This window comes from Dendrobates tinctorius, unplaced genomic scaffold (genome assembly GCF_039654945.1).
Source record: "Dendrobates tinctorius isolate UK_male_01 unplaced genomic scaffold, ASM3965494v1 ptg000014l, whole genome shotgun sequence".
Taxonomy (NCBI): Eukaryota; Metazoa; Chordata; class Amphibia; order Anura; family Dendrobatidae; genus Dendrobates; species Dendrobates tinctorius.
This window is the reverse complement of record NW_027361682.1, coordinates 30,778,979-30,802,958: the sequence shown is the minus strand read 5'-3', so window position 1 is coordinate 30,802,958 and position 23,980 is coordinate 30,778,979. Positions and strand designations below refer to the sequence as shown.

The following is a 23,980-nucleotide window of genomic DNA, read 5'->3' as shown; positions in this document are numbered from 1 at the left end:
GCACCCCTTAAGGTGCTCAAAACCACATTCAAGAAGTTTATTAACCCTTTAGGTGCGTCACAGGAATTCTTTGAATATTAAAAAAAAAATGAACATTTAAACTTTTTTTCACAAAAAAAATACTTCAGGATCAATTTTCTTTATTTTACCAAGGGTAACAGGAGAAATTGGACTGCAAAAGTTATTGTGCAATTTGTCCTGAGTACGCTGATACCTGATATGTGGGGGGGAACCACTGTTTCGGCGCATGGCAGACCTCAGTAGGGAAGGAGCGCTGTTTGACTTTTTCAATGCAAAATTGGCTGGAATTCAGATCGGATGCCATGTCGCGTTTGGAGAGCCCCTGATGTACCTAAACAGTGGAAACCCCCCAAGTGACCCCATTTTGGAAACTAGACCCCCCAAGGAACTTATCTAGATATGTGGTGAGAACTTTGAACCCACAAGGGCTTCACAGAAGTTTATAACGTACAGCGGTACAATTAAAAAATCATATTTTTTCCACAAAAATGATCTTTTCACCCCCAATTTTTATTTTTCCAAGGGTAACAGGACCCTAAAAGTTATTGTGCAATTTGTCCTGAGTACGCTGATACCCCATATGTGGGTGTAAATGACTATTTGGGCGCATAGCAGAGCTCGGAAGGGAAGCAGCGCCATTTGACGTTTTTGGCTAGAATTGAGATCGGACACCATGTCGCGATTGGAAAACCCCTGATGTACCAAAACAGTGGAAACCCCCGACAAATGACACCATTTTGGAATCTAGACCCGCCAAGGAACTTATCTAGATGTGTGGTGAGAACTTTGAACCCCCAAGGGCTTCACAGAAGTTTATAACGTACAGCAGTACAATTAAAAAATCATATTTTTTCCACAAAAATAATCTTTTCACCCTCAATTCTTATTTTTCCAAAAGTAACAGGACCCTAAAAGATATTGTGCAATTTATCCTGAGTACGCTGATACCCCACATGTGGGTGTAAACCACTATTTGGGCGCATGGCAGAGCTCGGAAGGGAAGCAGCGCCATTTGACGTTTTTGGCTGGAATCGAGATCGGACACCATGTCGCGTTAGGAAAGCCCCTGATGTACCAAAACAGTAGAAACCCCCCACAAATGACACCATTTTGGAAACTAGACCCCCCCAAGGAACTTATCTAGATGTGTGGTGAGCACTTTGAACCCCCCAGTGCTTCACTGAAGTTTATAACGTCCGGGCGTGAAAATAAAAAAATCGTATTTTTTCCACAAACATGATCTTTTAGTCCCCATTTTTTTATTTTCCCAAGGGTAACAGGAGAAATTGGACCCCAAAAGTTGTTGTCCAATTTGTCCTGAGTACGCTGATACCTCATATGTGGGAGAAAACTACTGTATGGGCACACGTCGGGGCTCGGAAGGGAAGTAGTGACGTTTTGGAATGCAGACTTTGATGGATTGGTATGCGGGTGTCATGTGCGTTTGGAGAGCCCCTGATGTACCTAAACAGTGGAAACCCCCCACAAGTGACCCCATTTTGGAAACTAGACCCCCTAATGAACTTATCTAGATGTGTGGTGAGCACTTTGAACCCCCCAGTGCTTCACAGAAGTTTATAACGACCGGGCGTGAAAATAAAAATATCGTATTTTTTCAAACATCATCTTTTAGTCCCCATTTTTTTTATTTTCCCAAGGGTAACAGGAGAAATTGGACCCCAAAAGTTGTTGTCCAATTTGTCCTGAGTACGCTGATACCTCATATGTGGGAGAAAACTACTGTATGGGCACACGTCGGGGCTCGGAAGGGAAGTAGTGACGTTTTGGAATGCAGACTTTGATGGATTGGTATGCGGGTGTCATGTGCGTTTGGAGAGCCCCTGATGTACCTAAACTAATGAAACTCCCCACAAGTGACCCCATTTTGGAAACTAGACCCCCCACGGAGCTTATCTAGATGTGTGGAGAGCACTTTGAACCCCCAAGTGCTTCACAGAAGTTTATAACGCCTGGGCGTGAAAATAAAAAAAACATTTTTTTCCGCAAAATTATATTTTTTCCCCCAATTTTTTATTTTCCTAAGGGTAACAGGAGAAATTGGACCCCAAAAGTTGTTTTGTAATTTGTCCTGAGTAGGCTGATACCCTACATGTGGGGGTAAAACACTGTTTGGGCACATGGCAGAGCTTGGAAGGGAAGGAGCACCATTTGACTTTTTCAATGCAGAATTGGCTGGAATTGAGATCAGACGCCATGTTGCCTTAGGAGAGCACCTGATGTGCCCAAACAGTGGAAACCCCCAATTATAACTCCAACCCTAACCTCAACACACCCCTAACCCTAATCTGAGCCCTAGCCCTAACCCTAGCCGGAAAATGGAAATAAATACATTTTCTTTTAGTTTTATTATTTTTCCCTAACTAAGGGGGTGATAACGGGGGGTTTGATTTACGATTTATGGAGGTTTTTATGTTTGGCGGCTGTCGCACGCTAAAAGACGCTTTTTATTGTAAAAATAGTTTTTGCATCACCACATATTGTGAGCTATAATTTTTCCGTATTTTGACCCACCGAGTCATGTGAGGTCTTATTTTTTGCGGGACGAGTTGACGTTTTTATTGGTACCATTTTCGGGCACGTGACATTTTTTGATCGCTTTTTATTCCGATTTTTGGGGCGCAGAATGAACAAAAACCAGCGTTTCATGAATTTCTTTTGGGGGGGGTGCGTTTACACCGTTCCGCGTGCGGTAAAATAGATAACGCGTTTTTATTCTTCGGGTCAGTACGGTTACAGCGATACCTCATTTAGGTCGTTTTTTTATGTTTTGTCGGTTTTTTGCAATGAAAACAATTTGATATAAAAAATAATTATTTTTGTATCGCTTTATTCTGCGAGCTATAACTTTTTTATTTTTTTGCGGATGATGCTGTATGGCGGCTCGTTTTTTGCGGGACAAGATGACGTTTTCAGCGGTACCATGGATATTTATATGCGTCTTTTTGATCGCGCGTTATTGCACTTTTTGTTCGGTGGTATGATAAATCATTTTTTGCTTCGTTTTTTATTTTTTAAGGGGTTCGCTAAAGGGGTTAACTAATGGGACAGTTTTATAGGGCAGGTCATTACGGACGCGGCGATACCAAATATGTGTACTTTTATTGTTTTTGGTTTTTTTTATTTTGAAAAAATGGATTTATTGGGGAATTTTTTTTTTTTTTTTACTAATTTATTTAGCGATTTTTTTTAATTATTTTTAACACTTTTTTTTTTTTTTTTTTTTACTTTATTACCTTGTCCCAGGTGGGACATCACTGTCCTGTGACAGATCGCTGATCTGTCACATCACAGATCACTGTGACAGATCAGCTTTCTGACACAGGCACTGCTGAAGGCTTCCTCATGCCTGCGCTTTGCAGGCACTGAGGAAGCCAGCTTCCTCAGGCCCCCGTCGCCATCTTGGATTCGGGGGCCTGGAGGAAAGGAGCCCTCCGCAGCAGCGCTGCACATTGCGCTGCCGTGGGGGGCTCAGGGAAGCACGGAGGGAGCCCCCTCCCTGCCGATGCTTCCCTTTAACCCCCGGTACACCGCGATCGCGTTTGATCGCGGTGTGCAAGGGGTTAACGTGTCGGGGGCGGTCCGTGACCGCCCCTGACACATTGTGCCGGGTGTCAGCTATGATAATTAGCTGACACTCGGCCGCGATCAGCGGCGCTCACCACGTGGGCGCCGCTGATCGCGATGACGTAATATTCCGTCCATGGTAATTAGGTCCATGGTCACATGGACGGAATATTACGTCAATTGTAGGTAAGGGGTTAAACAAGTAACTATTACGGACTATCACATTTTTTGTTCTTGATTTCTTTTAGTGTTCCTTAAAGCCAGAAAGTTGCCATTTGAATTGACTTTAGTTTTGTGCCATGTCGGTGATCTGCTTTTTTTCTCTACAAAATTAAACAACTGACTGAACGTTCTCCAAGGCCGGCGATTCCATAATTTTTGCCAGGGGTTGTACATGCTCAGTAATGAGGCAGTGCTGGGGAGGAGTTGGAAGTCAGGGAAATTGAGGAGTCTTTTAGTCAGAGTCAGTGGTTTGGCTTACAGATTCCACAGCCCTGATAAGAGCATTTTTTTTTTTTCAAAACAGTGTGGTCAACGACAATAAGCAAACAATTAGCAATCATTTTCTAATGGTACAGGGAAAAGCTGATGTGACTTTCTAGCTGCTCCGTTTCAGTGCTACCCAGGCCTTAGGCATCAATCAGCCCAAGCTACACCTACTGTATAACGTGGTCATACATTTTGAAAAGTTAATTTGGCTGACAGCTTTTACCGATGAACACCCAACACACACACACACTCACACGTACTCTCGACTCACACCATTACAAAAAAAGTCACCTGAATCTGACCATTTCTGTGGCATGATTAGCCAACCATCCAATCATTATGGGGGCCTCCCCCCCCCCCCCCCCCGACAAATATAGCGATCATTCGGTTGGAATTCAATTGTCTAATGCTTATGTGTGACGGGGAGAAAAGTCTCTTCCAGACGATTCTGTCAGGGACTCTCTCATAGGCAAAACAGGAGCGATTGGCCGAGCCAAGAGTTCTTGGACAGATAAGTGTTCGTCCTACAGTCGGGTAATATAGCCAGCTCAAATAATGAGACGCAACTAAGTAGCTACCATTAACCTCTGGTAGTTTATTACCTTTCTTGAGAACAAAGGACTAAGAAGGTTGAAAATCTTCATGTCCGATCCTTTTTTTCATACATAGACTGACCGAAGACAGATAGTCAGCCCATACCCCAAAAAAACTAAATCTGAAAATTGTGACATGTATTTGTATTCTGCCCCATCTAGTCTGATATCACTAAATTAAATCCTGAGTGACAAATTCCTCCAGAAGTCAAACAATTATTAAATTTTCTCCACTTGTGTGTAATTTCTTAGTATAATTACAGATGTTTTGTGAAGGCCTTAGAGGTTTGTTTGAGAACATCTATAATTTGAATCTTCCACTCCCATCTCCAGGACTTTTCTTATACTGGCCCAGACAAATCCAGTTCATTTCCATTATCCCCAGTTTCAAGCCTTAAAAACACATGTATTTAGACTAGCCTTTCACCTCACCTATCTCCTGTTCTCTCTTCCATGCACTCAGTACCACTTTGTATCAGTGCTCGTACAGATTGGTTCATGCACTATTTAAATTCCCCTATTTATTATACTGACAGCTGGACCTCACATGACAAGTACTTTTTTTTACCTTTCCCTTTCGTGTCTCCCCTATAATAGATTGTAAGCTTGTGAGCAAGGAGTCACGCCACTTAGTATGCATTGAACTATGTATTACTCTGTAATGTCTTCTCTTCTTTATAAAAGTTCCCTCTGAATTGTAAAGTGATGTTGAATATGTTTGCGCTATGGAAAGAAAAATTATTTTTAGGAATCAAACAGCATCATGAAAATCAAGGAACACACCACACAGGTCATGGATACAATTGTGAAGAAGAGTAAAGCAGGGTTAGGTTATAAAAAAAAAAAAAAAATAGCCCAAGCTCTGAACATCTCACTGTTCAATCCATGGCTGTCCACCTAAGCAAACATCCCATGGAAGGAGTGCACTTACTAGGGAAGCAGCCAACAGGCCCATGGTCAGTCTGGAGGAGCTGCGGAGAGCTTGTTCACTGTCATCGCTAGGAAATGCTAGCTGATGCAAATTTCCCACCTTAATAAAAACCCAGTCTTCTCTAACCTTGTGCCAAAAAACTGCAGCTATGTATTCTTCTAAGCAGCTGCCTAGCACTCTGAAAATGGATGAGGCCCACAAAGCAGGAGAAGGCTACAAAAAGATAGCAAAGGGTTTTCAAGTTGCCCATCCCTCAGTTTGAAAGGTAATTTAGAAATGTCAGATAACAGGAACAGTGGAAAACAAGATAAGGTCTGGAAGACCAAGCAAAATTTCATTGAGAGCGGCTTGTAAGGCTAAGTGCACACGTAGCAGAAATTTTCTGCTGAAAAACAGGACTCCCTTCCCAGAAACCAGGGCTGTGGAGTCGGTAAGCTAAACCTGCGACTCCGACTCCTCAATTTCACTTACACCGACTCCACGACTCCCACATATATTGCTTATATTTAAGTGAAAAATTTATTGTAGTACAATGTGAACATCAGACATTTAATCATTTCTATGATCCAATAATCAAGATATTTAGATAGAACAGAATATCTATTTATTGGAATACAACTTTAGAACACAAAAAACTGTAATAAATTGTAAATATGTAATACACTGTATACATGTATACGGTACAGACCAAAGTTTGGACACACCTTCTCATTCAAAGAGTTTTCTTTATTTTCATGACTATGAAAATTGTAGATTCATTCTGAAGGCATCAAAACAATGAATTAACACATGTGGAATTATACAATTAAAGTGTGAAACAACTGAAAATGTCTTATATTCTAGATTCTTCAAAGTAGCCATCTTTTGCTTTGATTACTGCTTTGCACACTCTTGGCATTCTCTTGATAAGCTTCAAGTGGTAGTCACCAGAAATGGTCTTCCAACAGTTTTGAAGGAGTTCCCAGAGATGCTTAGCACTTGTTGGCCCTTTTGCCTTCACTCTGCGGTCCAGCTCACCCCAAACCATCTCGATTGGGTTCAGGTCTGGTGACTGTGGAGGCCAGGTCATCTGGCGTAGCACCCCATCACTCTCCTTCTTGGTCAAATAGCCCTTACACAGCCTGGAGGTGTGTTTGAGGCCATTGTCCTGTTGAAAAATTAATGATGGTCCAGCTAAAACGCAAACCGCATGGAATAGCATGCCGCTGCAAGATGCTGTGGTAGCCATGCTGGTTCAGTATGCCTTCAATTTTGAATAAATCCCCAACAGTGTCATCAGCAAAGCACCCCCACACCATCACACCTCCTCCTCCTCCATGCTTCACGGTGGGAACCAGGCATGTGGAATCCATCCGTTCACCTTTTCTGCGTCGCACAAAGACATGGTGTTTGGAACCAAAGATCTCAAATTTGGACTCATCAGACCAAAGCACAGATTTCCACTGGTCTAATGTCCATTCCTTGTGTTTTCTAGCCCAAACAAGTCTCTTCTGCTTGTTGCCTGTCCTTAGCAGTGGTTTCCTAGCAGCTATTTTACCATGAAGGCTTGCTGCACAAAGTCTCCTCTTAACAGTTGTAGAGATGTGTCTGCTGCTAGAACTCTGTGTGGCATTGACCTGGTCTCTATTCTGAGCTGCTGTTAACCTGCGATTTCTGAGGCTGGTGACTAGGATGAACTTATCCTCCGCAGCAGAGGTGACTCTTGGTCTTCCTTTCCTGGGGCGGTCCTCATGTGAGCCAGTTTCTTTGTAACGCTTGGTTTTTGCCAATGCACTTGGGGACACTTTCAAAGTTTTGCCAATTTTTCGGACTGACTGACCTTCATTTATTAAAGTAATGATGGCTACTCGGTTTTTTTTACTCAACTGTTTTTTTCTTGCCATAATACAAATTCTAACAGTCTATTCAGTAGGACTATCAGCTGTGTATCCACCAGACTTCTGCACAACACAACTGATGGTCCCAACCCCATTTATAAGGCAAGAAATCCCAATTATTAAACCTGACAGGGCACACCTGTGAAGTGAAAACCATTTCCGGTGACTACCTCTTGAAGCTCATCAAGAGAATGCCAAGAGTGTGCAAAGCAGAAATCAAAGCAAAAGGTGGCTACTTTGAAGAACCTAGAATATAAGACATACAGTATTTTCAGTTATCTCACACTTTTTTGTTAATTATACAATTCCACATGTGTTAATTCATAGTTTTGATGCCTTCAGAGTGAATCTACAATTTTCATAGTCATGAAAATAAAGAAAACGCTTTGATTGAGAAGGTGTGTCCAAACTTTTGATCTATACTGTGTATTCATATATACACACTAGGGTGACCGGATCTCATATGGGGGGGGAAAAAAAATGTCAGAATCTTGTTCGTCTGGACCCCACAAAACGATTCCCCTTTCCAGATATTGAGAGAGCCAAAATTTAGCGATAATTCGGTTGGAATTCAATTGTCTAATGCTTATGTGTGACGGGGAGAAAAGTCTCTTCCAGACGATTCTGTCAGGGACTCTCTCATAGGCAAAACAGGAGCGATTGGCCGAGCCAAGAGTTCTTGGACAGATAAGTGTTCGTCCTACAGTCAGGTAATATAGCCAGCTATAGACCATCAGAGCACGCTAACCTACATGAGTTGATAATTTTACATAGTTATCTAATCTATTCTAGAGCTTTTGTTAAAGTAGTTTTTGAAACGTCAGAATATAATGCTCGGCATTTGCTTACAACTTGCAGGACATATTGCTTTTGTTCTTCATCTTTTGTCAGAAGGTCGTTAAAGTCGGTTACTTCCTACCTCTTTTAATTTTTCTTTCCTAACTTTTGGATTTACAACCCTAGCATGCTCTGATGGTTCATCTGTGCTACTGAGCAATTTATTAGCCATTAACAACTTTTCATTGTCTGTAATGGTGGGATCAAAAAACGATAATCCCACCAACTCTGCATTCAAATACCACAAATGGTTCGAAAATTTGGTCAGGGCTATTTCTGCAATGTTGTTGTCACATTCTTTATAGTCTAACAGACTATGCAAAATACCTAAATCTTAAAATACCTCAATTTGGATTTTTTCAAACTTTGAGCGACGAGCGGCACGGGTTAAATTCGTTTGATCGAGCTCAAATTTTGGCTCTCTCAATATCTGGAAAGGGGAATCGTTTTGTGGGGTCCAGACGGACAAAATTCCGACATCGATTTTTTGCGGTCACCCTAATACACACACACACACACACACTATGACATCTCGGCTAAGATAAAGACTAGATCCTCTGGCTACATTCACACTACCAAATCCCATCCGTCCCATAGGTAGTAAAAATTACCCCAAGACAGAAAAAGCACTATGCACAAACATAATAAAAACATGAATTTATTGATTAATATTAAAAAACAAACAAACATGGAAAACCTCTGTTATAAGACACGTGCATAGCTATATAAATCCAAAAGATCGATAATATTGGACAATAGGAGAGATCATAAATGCTAAACAATGGAAGAAAATACTGTGGAAAAAATATATATGGAAGAAATTACCATGAGGTAAGCCAAATGAATATAACCCATAGCTCAGATAGCAATCATGGTAATTACTGAATTAGAAAGGGCTCCTCATGGACACCATACCAAAAATAGCAACTCACTCTCCCTTCAAATGTCCGATACCGCTAGGTAGCGATTCTTGCAACACAATTAATTATAAGTGCCCCAACCTAATTAATAGCACTACTATGTAAAAATCCGTGTTTGCAGATAATGCTGCACCCGCGATCAGAAACAATTAAAGCACAACTTGTTTACATGGATGTAAGTAGCAGCGTGTCCCACTCCCCGACGCGCGTTTCGTCCTCTTCCTCAGGGGGCGTGTAACAAAGACAGGGAAAAAGCGGGTCTTTTAAACAGTGCAGCACCAATAGGTATTAAGCTACACAGCCCAAGTCAATCATGAGTGATTCTCCATATTGTGGCGCACAACGTCCTAAAGCCGCTGCCTATACAAGATACTCTTCAACCCCGGTCTGTGAAACGCAAGCATACAGGTGGCCATAGTAATAGACACGTGCATGCCAGCACTCACCATCTTGCCGGAGAATTCAGAGTCATGCAGCAGACAAAAGGACGGGCGCGCTCCTTGGAAAAATCAATGCTGACCAAAGACGTCTTTTCCCTGTCTTTGTTACACGCCCCCTGAGGAAGAGGACGAAACGCGCGTCGGGGAGTGGGACACGCTGCTACTTACATCCATGTAAGCAAGTTGTGCTTTAATTGTTGCTGATCGTGGGTGCAGCATTATCTGCAAACACTGATTTTTACATAGTAGTGCTATTAGTTAGGTTGGGGCACTTATAATTAATTGTGTTGCAAGAATCGCTACCTAGCGGTATCGGACATTTGAAGGGAGAGTGAGTTGTGCTATTTTTGGTATGGTGTCCATGAGGAGCCTTTTCTAATTCAGTAATTACCATGATTGCCATCTGAGCTATGGGTTATATTCATTTGGCTTACCTCATGGTAATTTCTTCCATATATATTTTTTCCACAGTATTTTCATCCATTGTTTAGCATTTATGATCTCTCCTATTGTCCAATATTATCGATCTTTTGGATTTATATAGCTATGCACGTGTCTTATAACAGAGGTTTTCCATGTTTGTTTGTTTTTTAATATTAATCAATAAATTCATGTTTTTATTATGTTTGTGCATAGTGCTTTTTCTGTCTTGGGGTAATTTTTACTACCTATGGGACGGACGGGGTTTGGTATTGTTAAAAGGCACTTATTATTGGTTGGATTTCATGTTGATCTACTACATTCACACAATGGGCGTAGCCAGGATCAAACCTGGGGGGGGCAGAATCTCATACTGTTCTGCAGAATTTCATACTGCACACCTCAGCTGCTGCAGAACCTCATACTTCACACCCCTACACTTGAAAATAAAGCCTGCACCTTAAGAAGATGTGGTGATGAATGCAGTCTATTTATTCCAACTATCAGTTGACGTTGATGTTACTGAAGACGAGCAATGCCTGTCCTGGGCGTCCTTTTGGGCAGCTATGAGGTGTACCTGACTGGTGCTAAAAAAAAAAAAAAAGGAGTGTTAGTCTGTGTGCTATTCTGCTTTGATTCTTTTTGGTACAGATATGATATGGATAGACAGATATGGATAAATGGATATATAGATAGAGCAGATTTCTAATCTGCTTTTGCTAATGAAAACATTATCTATGAGCTCAAAAACCTTTCAGGTGATGCGTTTTTTTAAAAAGCTGATCTGCTTTTGCAACTGAAAAACGTATCCTCAAAAAACGCAGGAAAAACGCTGTGTGTGAATGTAGCCTTAGATCAGGAATAGAACAGTCATTTATAGGACATTTCATAACTTTCCCAAATTCCTATGAAAAAATATTCAGCATATTCTGCATTGAACTACTGTTCCCAATTTATTCTATATTTTAGGAGTCGGTCCATTTTATACCGACTCCAACTCCACCAAAATGAGCACCGACTCAGACTCCACAGCCCTGCCAGAAACCTCGCGTTTTTACAGCGATTTTTGCGTGTTTTTTTCCGTGCGGTTTCTAGACACATGGAAAAAAAAAAAAAGCGAAATTAATGAGCATGCTGCGTTTTTTACCGCAATGTGTTTTTTTCACTGTAAAAAACGCATCATGTGCACAAAAAGTGCTAAATGCATAGAAATGAATGGGAAACTTCTTTTCGCGTTTTTCCCGCAGATTTTTTGGCAAATCTGCGGGAAAAACCGCGAAAAAAAAAGCTGTGTGTGAACACAGTAAAAGAACGCTAGAGAGCACCGCTGTGGGGACGGTAAACCAAACCTCTGACTCCTTAATTTCCTGACTTCAGACTCCACGACTCAGGGCCCCGTTACATTTAGCGATGCACCAGCGATTCCGACCACGATATGACCCGGTCAGGATCGCTGGTGCATCGCTAAATGGTCGCTAGTGAGCTGCCAAACAGGCAGATCTCAGCAGCGACGCAGCAGCGGTCGTTACTTACCTGTCTGACGCGACGATGACATCCTCCGCACGCGTCGCTCGTTGGCAACAGCAGGAAGCCGCCGCTGCGTCACAAAACCGGTGACGCTTTAGCGATATCGCTATGTGAAAAGCCCCCTTCAGACTCCACAGAACTGTCTCACTACTGACATCTACATAAAGTGCAAAACAGATTCATCTCAACTGAAAGCCTAGATTCATAGATTAGGAATAGAACAGACATTTATAGGACATTTCATAACGTTCACAAATTATGGAAACATTTACAGCACATCCGGCACTGAACTACTGTATCCAATTTATTAGATATTTTAGGAGCTGGATCATTTCATAATGACTTTGACTCCACAGCCCTGTGCATTACTACAAAATGGGGACAAGGATGGAGCATTACTACAAGAAGGGGACCAGGATGGTATGTCACTACAAGATGTTTGCCTGAATTATTGCATGATGCTAACTGTACAAGACAATATTACTCTATGTGGCCAATTGCGGGAAACAAAACTGTAAAAATCAAAATAAATGAAAAAATATTTTGCCACGAAATATGCTGTTTTATATATAAACTAAAGTAACCAAAAAAAGTGCATGTTTGTTATCACCACATCCATAACACCACAAGCTATAAAACTGTACCACAACCCATACGATGATGTAATTTACAAAAGTATAAACATGCCAAGAACGTTCAAAAAAAATTATCAAGTCAAAAGGTGTATATATATATATATATATATATATATATATATATATATATATATATATATATATATATATATATATAGGTATCACTAAAAAAATGTCACTTTGTCATGCATTGAATGAGACCCTGAAAGTTCAAATTTTTCTATATGCGGTCCATATACCCAGTCAAGTTTGAGACCCCTGGTTTGGATCAAAGCATATTCATGTGTGTGCAAGGCCAAGACACAGTCCAAATCTCATTTTAGGATCTTTGGCAAGACTTGAAAATTTCTGCTCACAGACACCTCCATCCAATTACAGTGTGCGAGCGCAAGTGTGCAAAGAAGGGATAAAAAAATGTCACCTTTAGATGTGCAAAGCTGGTAGAGACAGACCCCAAAAGACTTGCAACACTAATTGCAGCAAAAGGTGGTCCTACAAAGTATTGACTTAGGGGGTATAAATACAAATACAAGTTACAATTTTCAGATTGATATTTTTAACATATTTAGAAAACCCATGTATTATTTCCTGTACACTTCATAAATACTTGCTACTTTGTGTTGGCATATCACATACAATCCCAATAAAATACATTTAAGTTTGTGGGTGTAACGTGAAAAAAATGTGGAAAAGTTCACGGGGTATGAATACTTTTTCAACTTACTGTACATCTAAATTGTATGGTCTCCTTTAGTGGTATGGTATACAGTACTGTAATAAAACAGACTAGAAATGTGTGCTAGAATTATATAAACATATTTTTCATTACAGACAAGAAATGCATTACAGCTGGTCCAAACATGGAGGAGAAGCGTATCTCAAGATGTTTTTTTGTAATCTAAATTTCCTGTCTAGGAACATCAGGGCCAGTTTCAAAGAAAGTCAATTAAACTATCAGCCTGTTTGAGTGGAAAATGTAGCACCATTAGACAACCATCAAACATCCAAACTCCATGTGATGTGAACTTAGGACCCCAGTACCAATGCCAACTGCTGAGCCCCCATGTGCCATATACAAGACAAAATATGTGTGATACAGATTTAATACACAGCAATAACTCACCAGATTTGTCATTCTGAAAGGCACTACTCAACAATGTGGCCGACAAACGGACTGAAGCTTTCGGAGACTCTGTATAATTAAGTCCCTGGTTAGAAACAGACATAGGAGGTGTCCATCGTGTGTCACTTACAAACGCTGATTTCCAGATATCTTGAACCGCATCCTCCAGAAAAGTGTGTGATAAACCAAAGCAATGGGAAGCCGAGGGGGTAAAACGCAGGCACTGCAATACGTCAATGATGTGATCCTGTACAGGTACACAGACTCCATGTTTGTGTGATGAAAATATGTCCATCTCTGAAGGCATAACACAGTCTGCAGCAAATCCCTTTAAACTGTAGAATAAGTTGCACGATATTGTAATAGGAAAATTGGTGCTGCTCAGTTCCTGTCCATATAAAGGAAAAGCAAATTCCTGCAGCTCTCCAGGTTTTAGCAACAAAACAGGAAAGGAATAAGAAGTGATTGGGTCCGTACTTATGAGGACACACAAGGTCCAGCCATGCTCCAACGTGTAGCCACTCTTGTTTTCAAGACTGCAGCACGTATTCATATAAGATTTCTGAAGCACATGGTTCCATGACACCCTGATCACACATCTGACTGGAGAAGTATCCAACTGTCCGGAAAGCAACTCCCGGCTAAATGACATCACCTGGTTGAGCTTCGCTAAGGACCTACTCTTCTCATTTGCCACTGTCTTCAATGTAGATAATCTAAAGAATGAAAAAAAAAATGTGCTCACTAGGATGATAGGATGGAAAAAGGGTAAATACAGACATCTTTATAGTACAGATACAACTGTAGGAGTTGTTTGAGACTTTGCAACTGATGACCTATCCACAGGATTTTAGATCTGTGGAAGTCCAACACCTGACATCCCCACCAATCAGCTGAGCTTCTACCTACCAGTGGCTGGATCCAAGTGTTGTATGGTGCAGACCACAGCAGCTCTGCACATTGCTTAGCACCAGCTACCGATTACTGCAGTTTATCTCCCATTCAAGTAACTGGGTATAAAGCTTGTGGGAAAAGAAAGGATTTATTTCCCCCCGTGCTAACTTAGTCTTAGCTCCTAATAAGGAGAGATACCCTTCTCTAGATCAAGTAGAGAAGCTAAAAAAAACAAAAACGTTGAAGATTGTGAAGATTTATATGAAATAGTCCAAGAGGGTATGAATTCTTCCAAAGACCATTAACTGGTATAGGAAGACTTTGATGTCAGGCAATGCTCCATGCAAAAAAGGTAGGTTACTCTATAAATAACTGTTCAACCCTTTAACATGCCTTCAGACATGATCAAGGACAGTACAACGGGGCACCTCGATCAAAGACCCTCCTCAACCCTACACGGACGATGGGGAAACTACTCTAAAATAGATGATTTCCTTTTTAGAGAAGACTTGTTTGGCTAAATGTCCTTAGGCTGGCTGTTTCCATTTGTCCATTAAATCAGAATCCGCTTTTTCCTGTATCACAACAGATGTCAAAACTGCATCAGTTATCAGGTTTTGTTTCATCAGTTTTTCTTGCAAAGACATAAAATAAGATCGAAAAAAGGAGATTTTTGTGTACTCACCGTAAAATCTCTTTCTCTTAGCCTTTAATTGGGGGACACAGAACCGTGGGTGTTATGCTGCTGTCCACTAGGAGGCGACACTATGCATAATCTGAAAAAGATTAACTTTGGCTCCTCCTCTGCAGTATACACCCCTGGACGGCGTCAGCCTTCTCCAGTTTTGTGCAAAAGCATTAGGAGGAATATACCAGAAACATAACCATGCCTGTAAGAAGGCTACCATAAATGAGCTCAAACAATATGAGAACCCAGCTCAAACAATATGAGAACCCAAACGTAACAACGGCCCGCAAGGGCAACAGGGTGGGAGCTGTGTCCCCCAATTAAAGGCTAAGAGAAAGAGATTTTACTGTGAGTACACAAAAATCTCCTTTACTCTGTCGCCTTATTGGGGGACACAGAACCGTGGGACGTCCCAAAGCAGTCCCTGGGTGGGAAGCAGTGGACGAATATTGTACTGACAGTTCCCTAAATTTGGGGTACTGCCGCCTGCAGGACCCGTCTACCCAGGCTCGCATACCCTGAGGACTGGGTATGCACTCTGTAGTGTTTTGTAAATGTGTGCAGGCTAGTCCAAGTGAATCATAGAATCGTAGAGTTGGAAGGGACCTCCTGGGCCATCTGGTCCAACCCCCTGCTCAAAGCAGGATTCGCTAAATCATCCCAGTTAGATGTCTGTCCAGCCTCTGTTTGAAGACTTCCATTGAAGGAGAACTCACCACTTCTCGTGGCAGCCTGTTCCACTCATTGATCACTCTGTCAAAAAGTTTTTTCTAATATCTAATCTGTGTCTCCTCCCATTCAGCTTCATCCCATTGCTTCTAGTCTTTCCTTGTGCAAATGAGAATAAAGTTGATCCTTCTACAATGTGACAGCCCTTTAGATATTTGTAGACAGCTATTAAGTCTCCTCTCAGTCTTCTCTTTTGCAAACTAAACATTCCCAAATCCTGCAACCTTTCCTCATAAGACAGGGTTTGCAGACCGGTCACCATTCTGGTCGCTCTTTTCTGAACTTGCTCCAGTTTGTTGATGTCTTTTTTAAAATGTGGTGCCCAACACTGGACACAATATTCCAGATGAGGTCTGACCAAAGAGGAGTAGAGGGAAATAATGACTTCACGTGATCTAGACTGTATGCTTCTGTTAATACATCCTAGAATTGCATTTGCCTTTTTTGCTGCTGCATCACACTGTTGACTCATATTCAGTCTGTGATCTATTAGTATACCCAAGTCTTTTTCACATGTGCTGTCACTTAGCCCTATTCCTCCCATTCTATATATGCTTTTTTCATTTTTATTGCCCAGATGTAGTACTTTGCATTTCTCCCTGTTAAAAACCATTCTGTTAGTTGCTGCCCACTTCTCCAGTTTATTTAAATCTTTTTGAATCCTCTCTCTCTCTTCTCTAGTATTAGCTATCCTTCCTAGCTTTGTGTCATCAGCAAATTTAATCAGTTTACCCTCAATTCCTTCATCTAAATCGTTGATAAAGATGTTGAACAATACAGGGCCCAGGACAGAGCCCTGTGGTACCCCACTTGAGACATTCTTCCAACTGGATGTGCAGCCATTTACGACCACTCTTTGGGTCCGATCACTAAGCCAGTTATGAATCCACCTAACAGTTGCCTTGTCCATTCCATACTTAGTCATTTTTTCAATAAGGATTGTATGAGAGACTTTGTCAAGTGCTTTGCTGAAGTCAAGATATACTATATCTACAGCATTTCCTTGATCCACCCAATCAGTAATACCGTCATAGAAGGAAATTAAATTAGTCTGACATGACTTATTAGTTACAAACCCATGCTGACTCTGTTTAATCACTTCATACTTATCCAAGTATTGACATACATGTTGTTTAATAATTTGTTCAAAGATCTTTCCTGGTATAGAAGTCAGACTCACCGGCCTATAGTTGCCTGGGTCCACCTTCTTCCCCTTTTTGAAGATAGGAACAACATTTGCTCTTCTCCAGTCTTCTGGCACTTCTCCTGTTCTCCAAGAATTTTCAAAGATTATGGAGAGGGGTTCAAAAATTTCTTCTGCTATCTCCTTCAGTACTCTGGGGTGTAATTCATCTGGACCTGGAGACTTGAATTCATTTAGGTTAGCTAAGTGTTTCCTCACTATCTTTCTGTTTATAAATATCCTGGATTCTTCTATTCCCTTAATAGGACAGTGAATAACAGTTGATGCTACATTTCCTTTCTGAGAGAAAACAGATGCAAAATAGGAATTTAAAAGTTCAGCCTTCTCAACATCCTGTCTTACCATTTCATCATTTTCATCCTGTAAAAATCCTATAGCATCTTTGACTTTTCTTTTACTTTTGACATATCCCCAAAATCCTTTATTATTGCTTTTGACATCTCTTGCAAGTCTCAATTCATTTTCAGCTTTAGATAATCTGATTTGTGCCCTGCAGGTTCTGCAGACAGCATTATATTCTTCTTTAGATATGCCTCCCTCTTTCCATTTTATAAACATTTTTTTCTTCCTTTTTAGCATGTGCTTAAGTTCTGTGTTCATCCATCCTGGTTTCCTTAAATGCTTCCTATTCTTCCCTCTTTTCGGAATTGTTAACAACTGTGCTTTGAGAATTTCATTTTTCAAGATTTCCCATCCTTCCTGGACATTTTTGTCTTTAAGGATATCCAGCCATTGAATCCCTCCAATTCTCTTTCTGAATCCCTTAAAATCTGCCTTTCTGAAATCTAACCTTGACGTCTGAGTCTTCACAGGTCTTCCGCCTCTAGTTATCCAAAATTCTAAAATAGCATGGTCGCTACCTCCTAGGGTCCCAGCCACTTTTACCTCCTCAACCATTTCCTCCCTGTTTATAAGGATTAGATCCAAGGTAGCAGTTCCCCTTGTTTTCTCCTTTACCTTTTGGAAGATAGTTGTCAGCAAGAGAGGATAAGAATTTCCTTGACCTGTTAGTTTTGCCTGAGAGAGATTCCCGATTCCCAACAAATGTCTGGATAGTTGAAATCTCCCATGACAACTATGTCATATTTTTTGGAGAACTTGGCCATTTGATGCATAAAGAGTTCATCCATATCTACAGCTTGCACAGGCGGCCTGTAGTAAATGCCTACAATGGTGTCCTTTCCATTGTTCTGTCCTTGTATTCTTACCCAAACAGTTTCCACAGAACTCCCAGTCTCTGAAGCTTCAATCTCTGTGCAGATATACGCATTTCTAACATACAATGCGACACCCCCTCCTCGTTTATCAAGTCTGTTTCTTGCAAATAAGTTGTATCCTTCTAGTCTTGTATTCCAGTCATGTGTATTGTCCCACCAAGTTTCAGTGATTCCAATGACATCATATTTCTTTTCCTGTGTTAGTAGTTCCAATTCTCCTTGTTTGTTGCCCATGCTTTGTGCATTAGTATAGAAACATTTTAGTTTGTGATTGGTTTCTCTTTCTCCAATATTTATTAATTAGATTCTTTCGTCTTTGTTCTTCCTTTCCACTTCTAATAGCAGAGTTCTCAATAGCATTTGTCAGGTGTATGGCTTTTTCTGGTCTTTTGCTTCCCTTCCCATGTTGTTCTAGTTTAAAGCTCTCCTTACAAGTGTAGCAAGGCGACTTCCAAATACCTGCTTTCCAGTCTTCGTAAGGTGCACCCCATCTCTAGCAAGTAGTCCATCGTATAAGTAGTTCACTCCGTGATCCAGAAATCCAAATCGTTGCTGATGGCACCATCGACGTAGCCAGTTGTTCACCTGCAGAATCTTATTCCACCTCCTTGTTCCATGGCCATCCACTGGGAGGATGGAAGAGAAGACCACCTGCGCTCCCAGTTCTTTCACTTTCTTGCCTAAGTCTTCATAGTCTCTGCAGATGGTTTCCAGGTCGTTTCTTGCGGTGTCATTTGTCCCCACATGTAGTAGCAGGAATGGGTAGTCATCTGTAGGTCTGAAGAGTCCTGATATCCTGTCAGACACATCTTTAATTTTTGCACCTGGAAGACAGCACATTTCTCTTGAAGTTATATCCGGTCTGCAGATAGCGGCCTCTGTTCCTCTCAACAGGGAATCCCCCATGACCACCACTCTCCGTTTCTTCACAACATTTTTCTTTCTCCATCCAGGAGGACTCTGAAGGCGTACAAGGTTGCTGATTGTTGGCAAAGTCTTATCCTGATGTATTTCTTCATCGTTTTCCTGCGTGAGAGCCTGGTACTGGTTTCTGAGCAGTATGGGTGCTGACTGCCTCCTGATCCTCCTGCTTCTCTGGGTCACTTGTCTCCATTCCTCTGTTTCTTCAGGTGCACTTCGAATTTCTTCTCTTTCTGTAACATGAAGAGATAATTCTGCTCTGTCCAAGAACTCTTCACCTTCCTTAATGATCTTCAACGTAGCTAACCTCTCTTCGAGATTTTGCAACTTTTCCTCCAACAGGGTCACAAGCTTGCATTTGTGGCATGTGAAGTTTGGCTTTTCCACTGGTAAATCTGTGAACATGTAGCAAGAAATGCAGCTCACCAAATGGCTCCTGGCCTCTTCCATATTGAGATTTCTTAAAAACGATGAAAGATGAGCCAAAATTCGCGCGCCGATGTGCCGAGGCTTGATGCTGAATGGCCCAAGAGGCCCCTACCGCCCGCGTAGAGTGAGCCGTGATACCGGCCGGAAGAGCAGAATTGTTAAGGCGGTAAGCTTCTTGAATGGTGGACTTGATCCACCTAGCAAGGGTGGCGTTGAAAGCCGGTAGGCCCTTGCGAACGCCTTCTGGAAGAAGGAAAAGTGAATTAGACTTCCGGAAGGGAGCAGTCCTAGACATGTAAATACGCAATGCCCTGACAAAGTCTAGCGTATGCAGAGCCTTCTCCACTCTATGAACGGGAACCGGGCAAAGAGATGGTAATGAGATTTTCTCATTGAGGTGGAAGGTGGACACAACCTTCGGAAGGAAGGATGGCACTGTACGGAGAACCACCTTGTCCTGATGAAAAACCAGGAAGGGTTGTCTGCAGGAAAGAGCTGAAAGTTCGGACACCCTGCGTAGCGAGGTGATTGCCACCAGGAAAAACCACTTCCTGTGATAGAAAGCGGAGTGAGACCTCCTTTAGGGGTTCAAAAGGAGGTGACTGTCGTGCTGTCAAGACCAGGTTGAGGTCCCACGTCTCCGACGGATGTTTGTAGGGGGGAACCAATCGAGAAACCCCTTGGAGAAAAGTCTTCACTTGCGGATTGTTAGCAAAATGCCTCTGAAAGAGCACTGAAAGCGCTGACACCTGGCTCTTAAGCGAGCCCAGGGATAGCCCGGCGTCCAGGCTTGACTGAAGGAAACCGAGGACCTTTGGAAGAGAATAGGGGAGTGGGATGTGCCCACGAAATTCGCACCATGTGAAGAAAGCCTTCCAGGTACGATAGTAAGTTTTGGCTGAAGGTGGCTTTCGAGCCCTGATCATGGTTTTAACAACGTCTGATGAAAAAACCTGCTTGGGTCAAAAAACCAGGTCTCAATGGCCACGCCGTCAGATTGAGAGCCCCTGATTTCTGGTGGAAGAACAGGCCTTGTGACAGAAGTTCGGGACGTGTGGGGAGACGCCAGGGAGCGTCTGCTGTGATTTGCACTACGTCGGCGTACCATGTACGCCTGGGCCAGTCTGGAGTGAATAGGATGGTGGGGAACACCCTCTTGTTTGATCTTCCTCAGGACTCTGGAAATCAGGGTAAGGGGTGGAAAAATGTACAGAAGCTGGAACTGGGTCCAGTCCAGAACCAGGGCATCTGCTCCGAGCGACTGCGGATCGCGCGTCTTGGCCATGAAATTGGGAACTTTGGCATTGAGATGGGATGCCATCAGAACCACGTCCGGGGTCCCCCAACGATGGCAGATCTGATGGAAAACTTCGGGATGGAGAGACCACTCCCCCAAGTCCATTCCTTGACGGCTGAGATAGTCGGCTTCCCAGTTGTCCACACCCAGAATGTGGACCGCAGAGAGTACCGACCTCGCATCCTCCGCCCAGTGTAGGATACGTGTTACTTCGTTCATCGCCTGGATGCTGCGGGTGCCGCCTTGATGGTTCACGTATGCCACCGCCGTGGCATTGTCCGACTGCACTCTGATATGAGAGTCTGCTAGCAAGTGATGGAAGGCTTTCAATGCCGGGAAGATGGCCCGAATTTCCAAGATGTTGATGGGCATGGTCACTTCCATTGGTGACCACTTGCCTTGCGCTCTGTGATGTAGGTGTACCGCGCTCCAACCTGAAAGGCTTGCGCCGGTGGTCAAAACCTTTCAGTGACCGGAGAGAAAAGGATTTTCCCATTGCAAGCGAGGTTGGCTGGAGCCACCAGTGCAGGAACCTCCTGGTTTTCGCTGATAACCGGAACTCTCTCTTGAGGGACAACAGATTCCTGTCCCAGGACTTGAGGATGGGGTCTGAGGTGAATCTGGGCAAATGGTACCGCCTCCATTGCCGCTGCCATCCTGCCCAGTCCGCTCATGGAATACCGGAGAGATCAGGGGAAACCGCGGAGGAGAGTGTGAACTCCCAAACGGAGGGCCAGTGCCTTGTCCCTGGGGAGGATCACCAGACCCCTGGAGATGTCAAATAGCATCCCCAGGAAGGTCAGAGACTGACTTGGGGTAGTCGAGGACTTCTGTAAATTGACTAACCATCCCAGGCGACTCAGTGTCGATCGTGATTGAGACTTTGACCACGCAGTCCTTGAAGGTGGGGGGGCCTTGATGAGGTGGTCGTCCAGGTATGGAACGACTACTATGCCTCTGGAGTGCAGAACGTCCATGGTAGCTGCCATGTCCTTTGTAAATGTTCTGGGAGCCGTGGCGAGACCAAACGGGAGGGCCACAAACTGGTAATGGTCTTGGTTGATTGCGAGTTTGAGAAATCTCTGATGGGCAAAGCAATCGGTATATGCAGGTATGCGTCCTGTATGTCTATGGAGGCGAGATATTCTTCTTCCTCCATGGACGCAACGATTGACCGGAGGGATTCCATGCGAAGGTGACGAACTCGAACATACTTATTCAGTTGCTTGAGGTCTAGTATGGGTCGGACGCTGCCTCCCTTTTTGGGCACCACGAACAGGTTGGAGTAGAACCCTCGTAAGCGCTCGTCTGCTGGAACCGGTATTATGACTCCTGCTTGCAGGAGGGATGAAACCGCTTGATGGAAGGCTCGAGCTTTGAGTGGAGGTTTCGGAGGAACAGAGAAAAAACCTGTGCGGTGGGCTGGTAGTAAACTCGATTTTGTATCCTGAAGACACTATTTCCTTGACCCACCAGACAGCCAGACCTGCTGAAAGAGTAGCAGTCGTCCGCCTACAAGTGGGGTGTTTTCCGGAGGGGATGAGTAATGATGAATGAAAAGTCTGAGCTTTCCCTCCCTTGGATTTTGCCTGGCTTTCCTTTGACTGCCAGTTTCTGTCCGGCCTCTGTGCCGCCCGTGTGTTGTCCCTGAGAGGGGAACTGTTATGACTAGCCTGAAGAATTCCGAAAGGAACGGAAACGAGATTGATTACGTCTTTTAAACGTGCGTTTTGGTTTCAGCTGAGGGAGGGAAGTACTTTTACCCCCGGTAGCATTGGATATCATTGTATCCAGCTTTCCACCGAAAGGACGGCCCCTGAAGTACGGGAGATTTGTTAGGGACTTTTTTAAGGCCGCATCCGCCTTCCATTGTCTTAGCCAGAGAATATGCCGGACTGTGATGGCATTTGATGCTATTTCCGCTACCCCTCTTGCAGAATCCAACGCTGCATGGACCATGTAATCTGTCACTACTGCAATTTGCACCGCCTGGTCCGCCAGCTGAGGATTTGAAGCTTGGAGGCCCTGTTGTAATAGATCAGCCCAGGCCATAATGGCCTTGGCTGCCCAAACTGAAGCAAATGCAGGAGCTAAAGAGGCACCTGCCGCCTCGAAGATTGAATGAGCCATGCGTTCTACCTGTCTGTCTGCTGCGTCCTTGAGGGTTGAGCTGTCAGGCAGCGAGAGAAGCGTTTGTGCTGTCAGCCTAGAGACTGGAGGATCCACTTTAGGCGGATCTGTCCAATCCTTAGTGTCCTTCTGTGGGAAGGGGTACTTTGCTTTCAAGTAGCTATTCGCAAAGGCCCTACAGGTGTATCTACGCAGAGGAAAGGAGGGGTAGGGGAGCGTTATAGGTTACAGGAACTCACAGCTGAGTACAAAGGACCCAGCTGTGATCTTACCCCACCGGTGCTCCCCCTAGGTCCAGCGCTGGTAAATCCTCTTGTGCCCCCCAGAGACTGCTGTGCTGCCTTCAGTTTCTTCAGGTGCAGCAAGATGGCCACCGGATTCTGAGGTGGAGGGGGAAGGGGGCGGAAAGCTGAAAAGGGCTCGCGGAGCTATGTAAAAGCGCGCCCTTCCTGTCTCGATCCGCCCCTTCTATGACACTGTAGTGTCATTTTTCATCATCCGGGGGCGGGCCGGGGGGCAGGCCGGGGGCGGGAATAAGGCTAGGCCGAAGCCGCGGCCTAAATTTGATAGCTCATGCCCAGAAGGGCTCCAGGACGGCGAGGTTGTCCGGGGGAGGGTCGGATTCCAACCACACACCCCCGGATTGAATGGTAGGCTAGCGGTGGGGACATGAGCGCCACCTGGGCCCTGTGGGGGGTCCCTTTGAGGCGCTATGCAGCTGGTGCTGCCGCAGAGACAGGGGTGCCGGGAGCCCTGTCTCTGACAAGTGCCATGCCTGCCTGCACCTCCCCCGGTCCAAACAGGAGCCCGCAGCTGGGCTGGGGTCCCTGGACATGTAAGTGGCCGAATGGTGCCTGGTACAGGTCCTACCTGCGGTGTCTCGACCTAATGCCCCCAGAGGGGGATTAGGGAGGGTGCTGCTGTCACCGTCAGGGGGCTTCGTCCTACCCTCGACCTCAACCCAGAGCCCAAGGAAACTGGGGAAGGAGGGGGGGTTCTCGACTTCGAACCAGTACCCAAGGGACTGGGGAAGGAGCGACATGGGGAAGAACCATCTCGACCTCAACCGGGTA

At 43.7% G+C, this 23,980-nt stretch overlaps 1 protein-coding gene across 2 annotated transcripts in view; it reads right to left on the bottom strand.

Moving 5' to 3' along the window:
- The window catches only part of FAAP100 (FA core complex associated protein 100), a 73,818-nt gene that overhangs the window by 35,048 nt on the left and 14,790 nt on the right, over positions 1-23,980 (bottom strand). For both annotated transcript variants that reach the window (XM_073560545.1, XM_073560553.1), the window contains exon 6: positions 13,399-14,114. In XM_073560545.1, the coding sequence (XP_073416646.1) occupies positions 13,399-14,114 (716 nt within the window). The remainder of the gene's footprint in view (positions 1-13,398; positions 14,115-23,980) is intronic.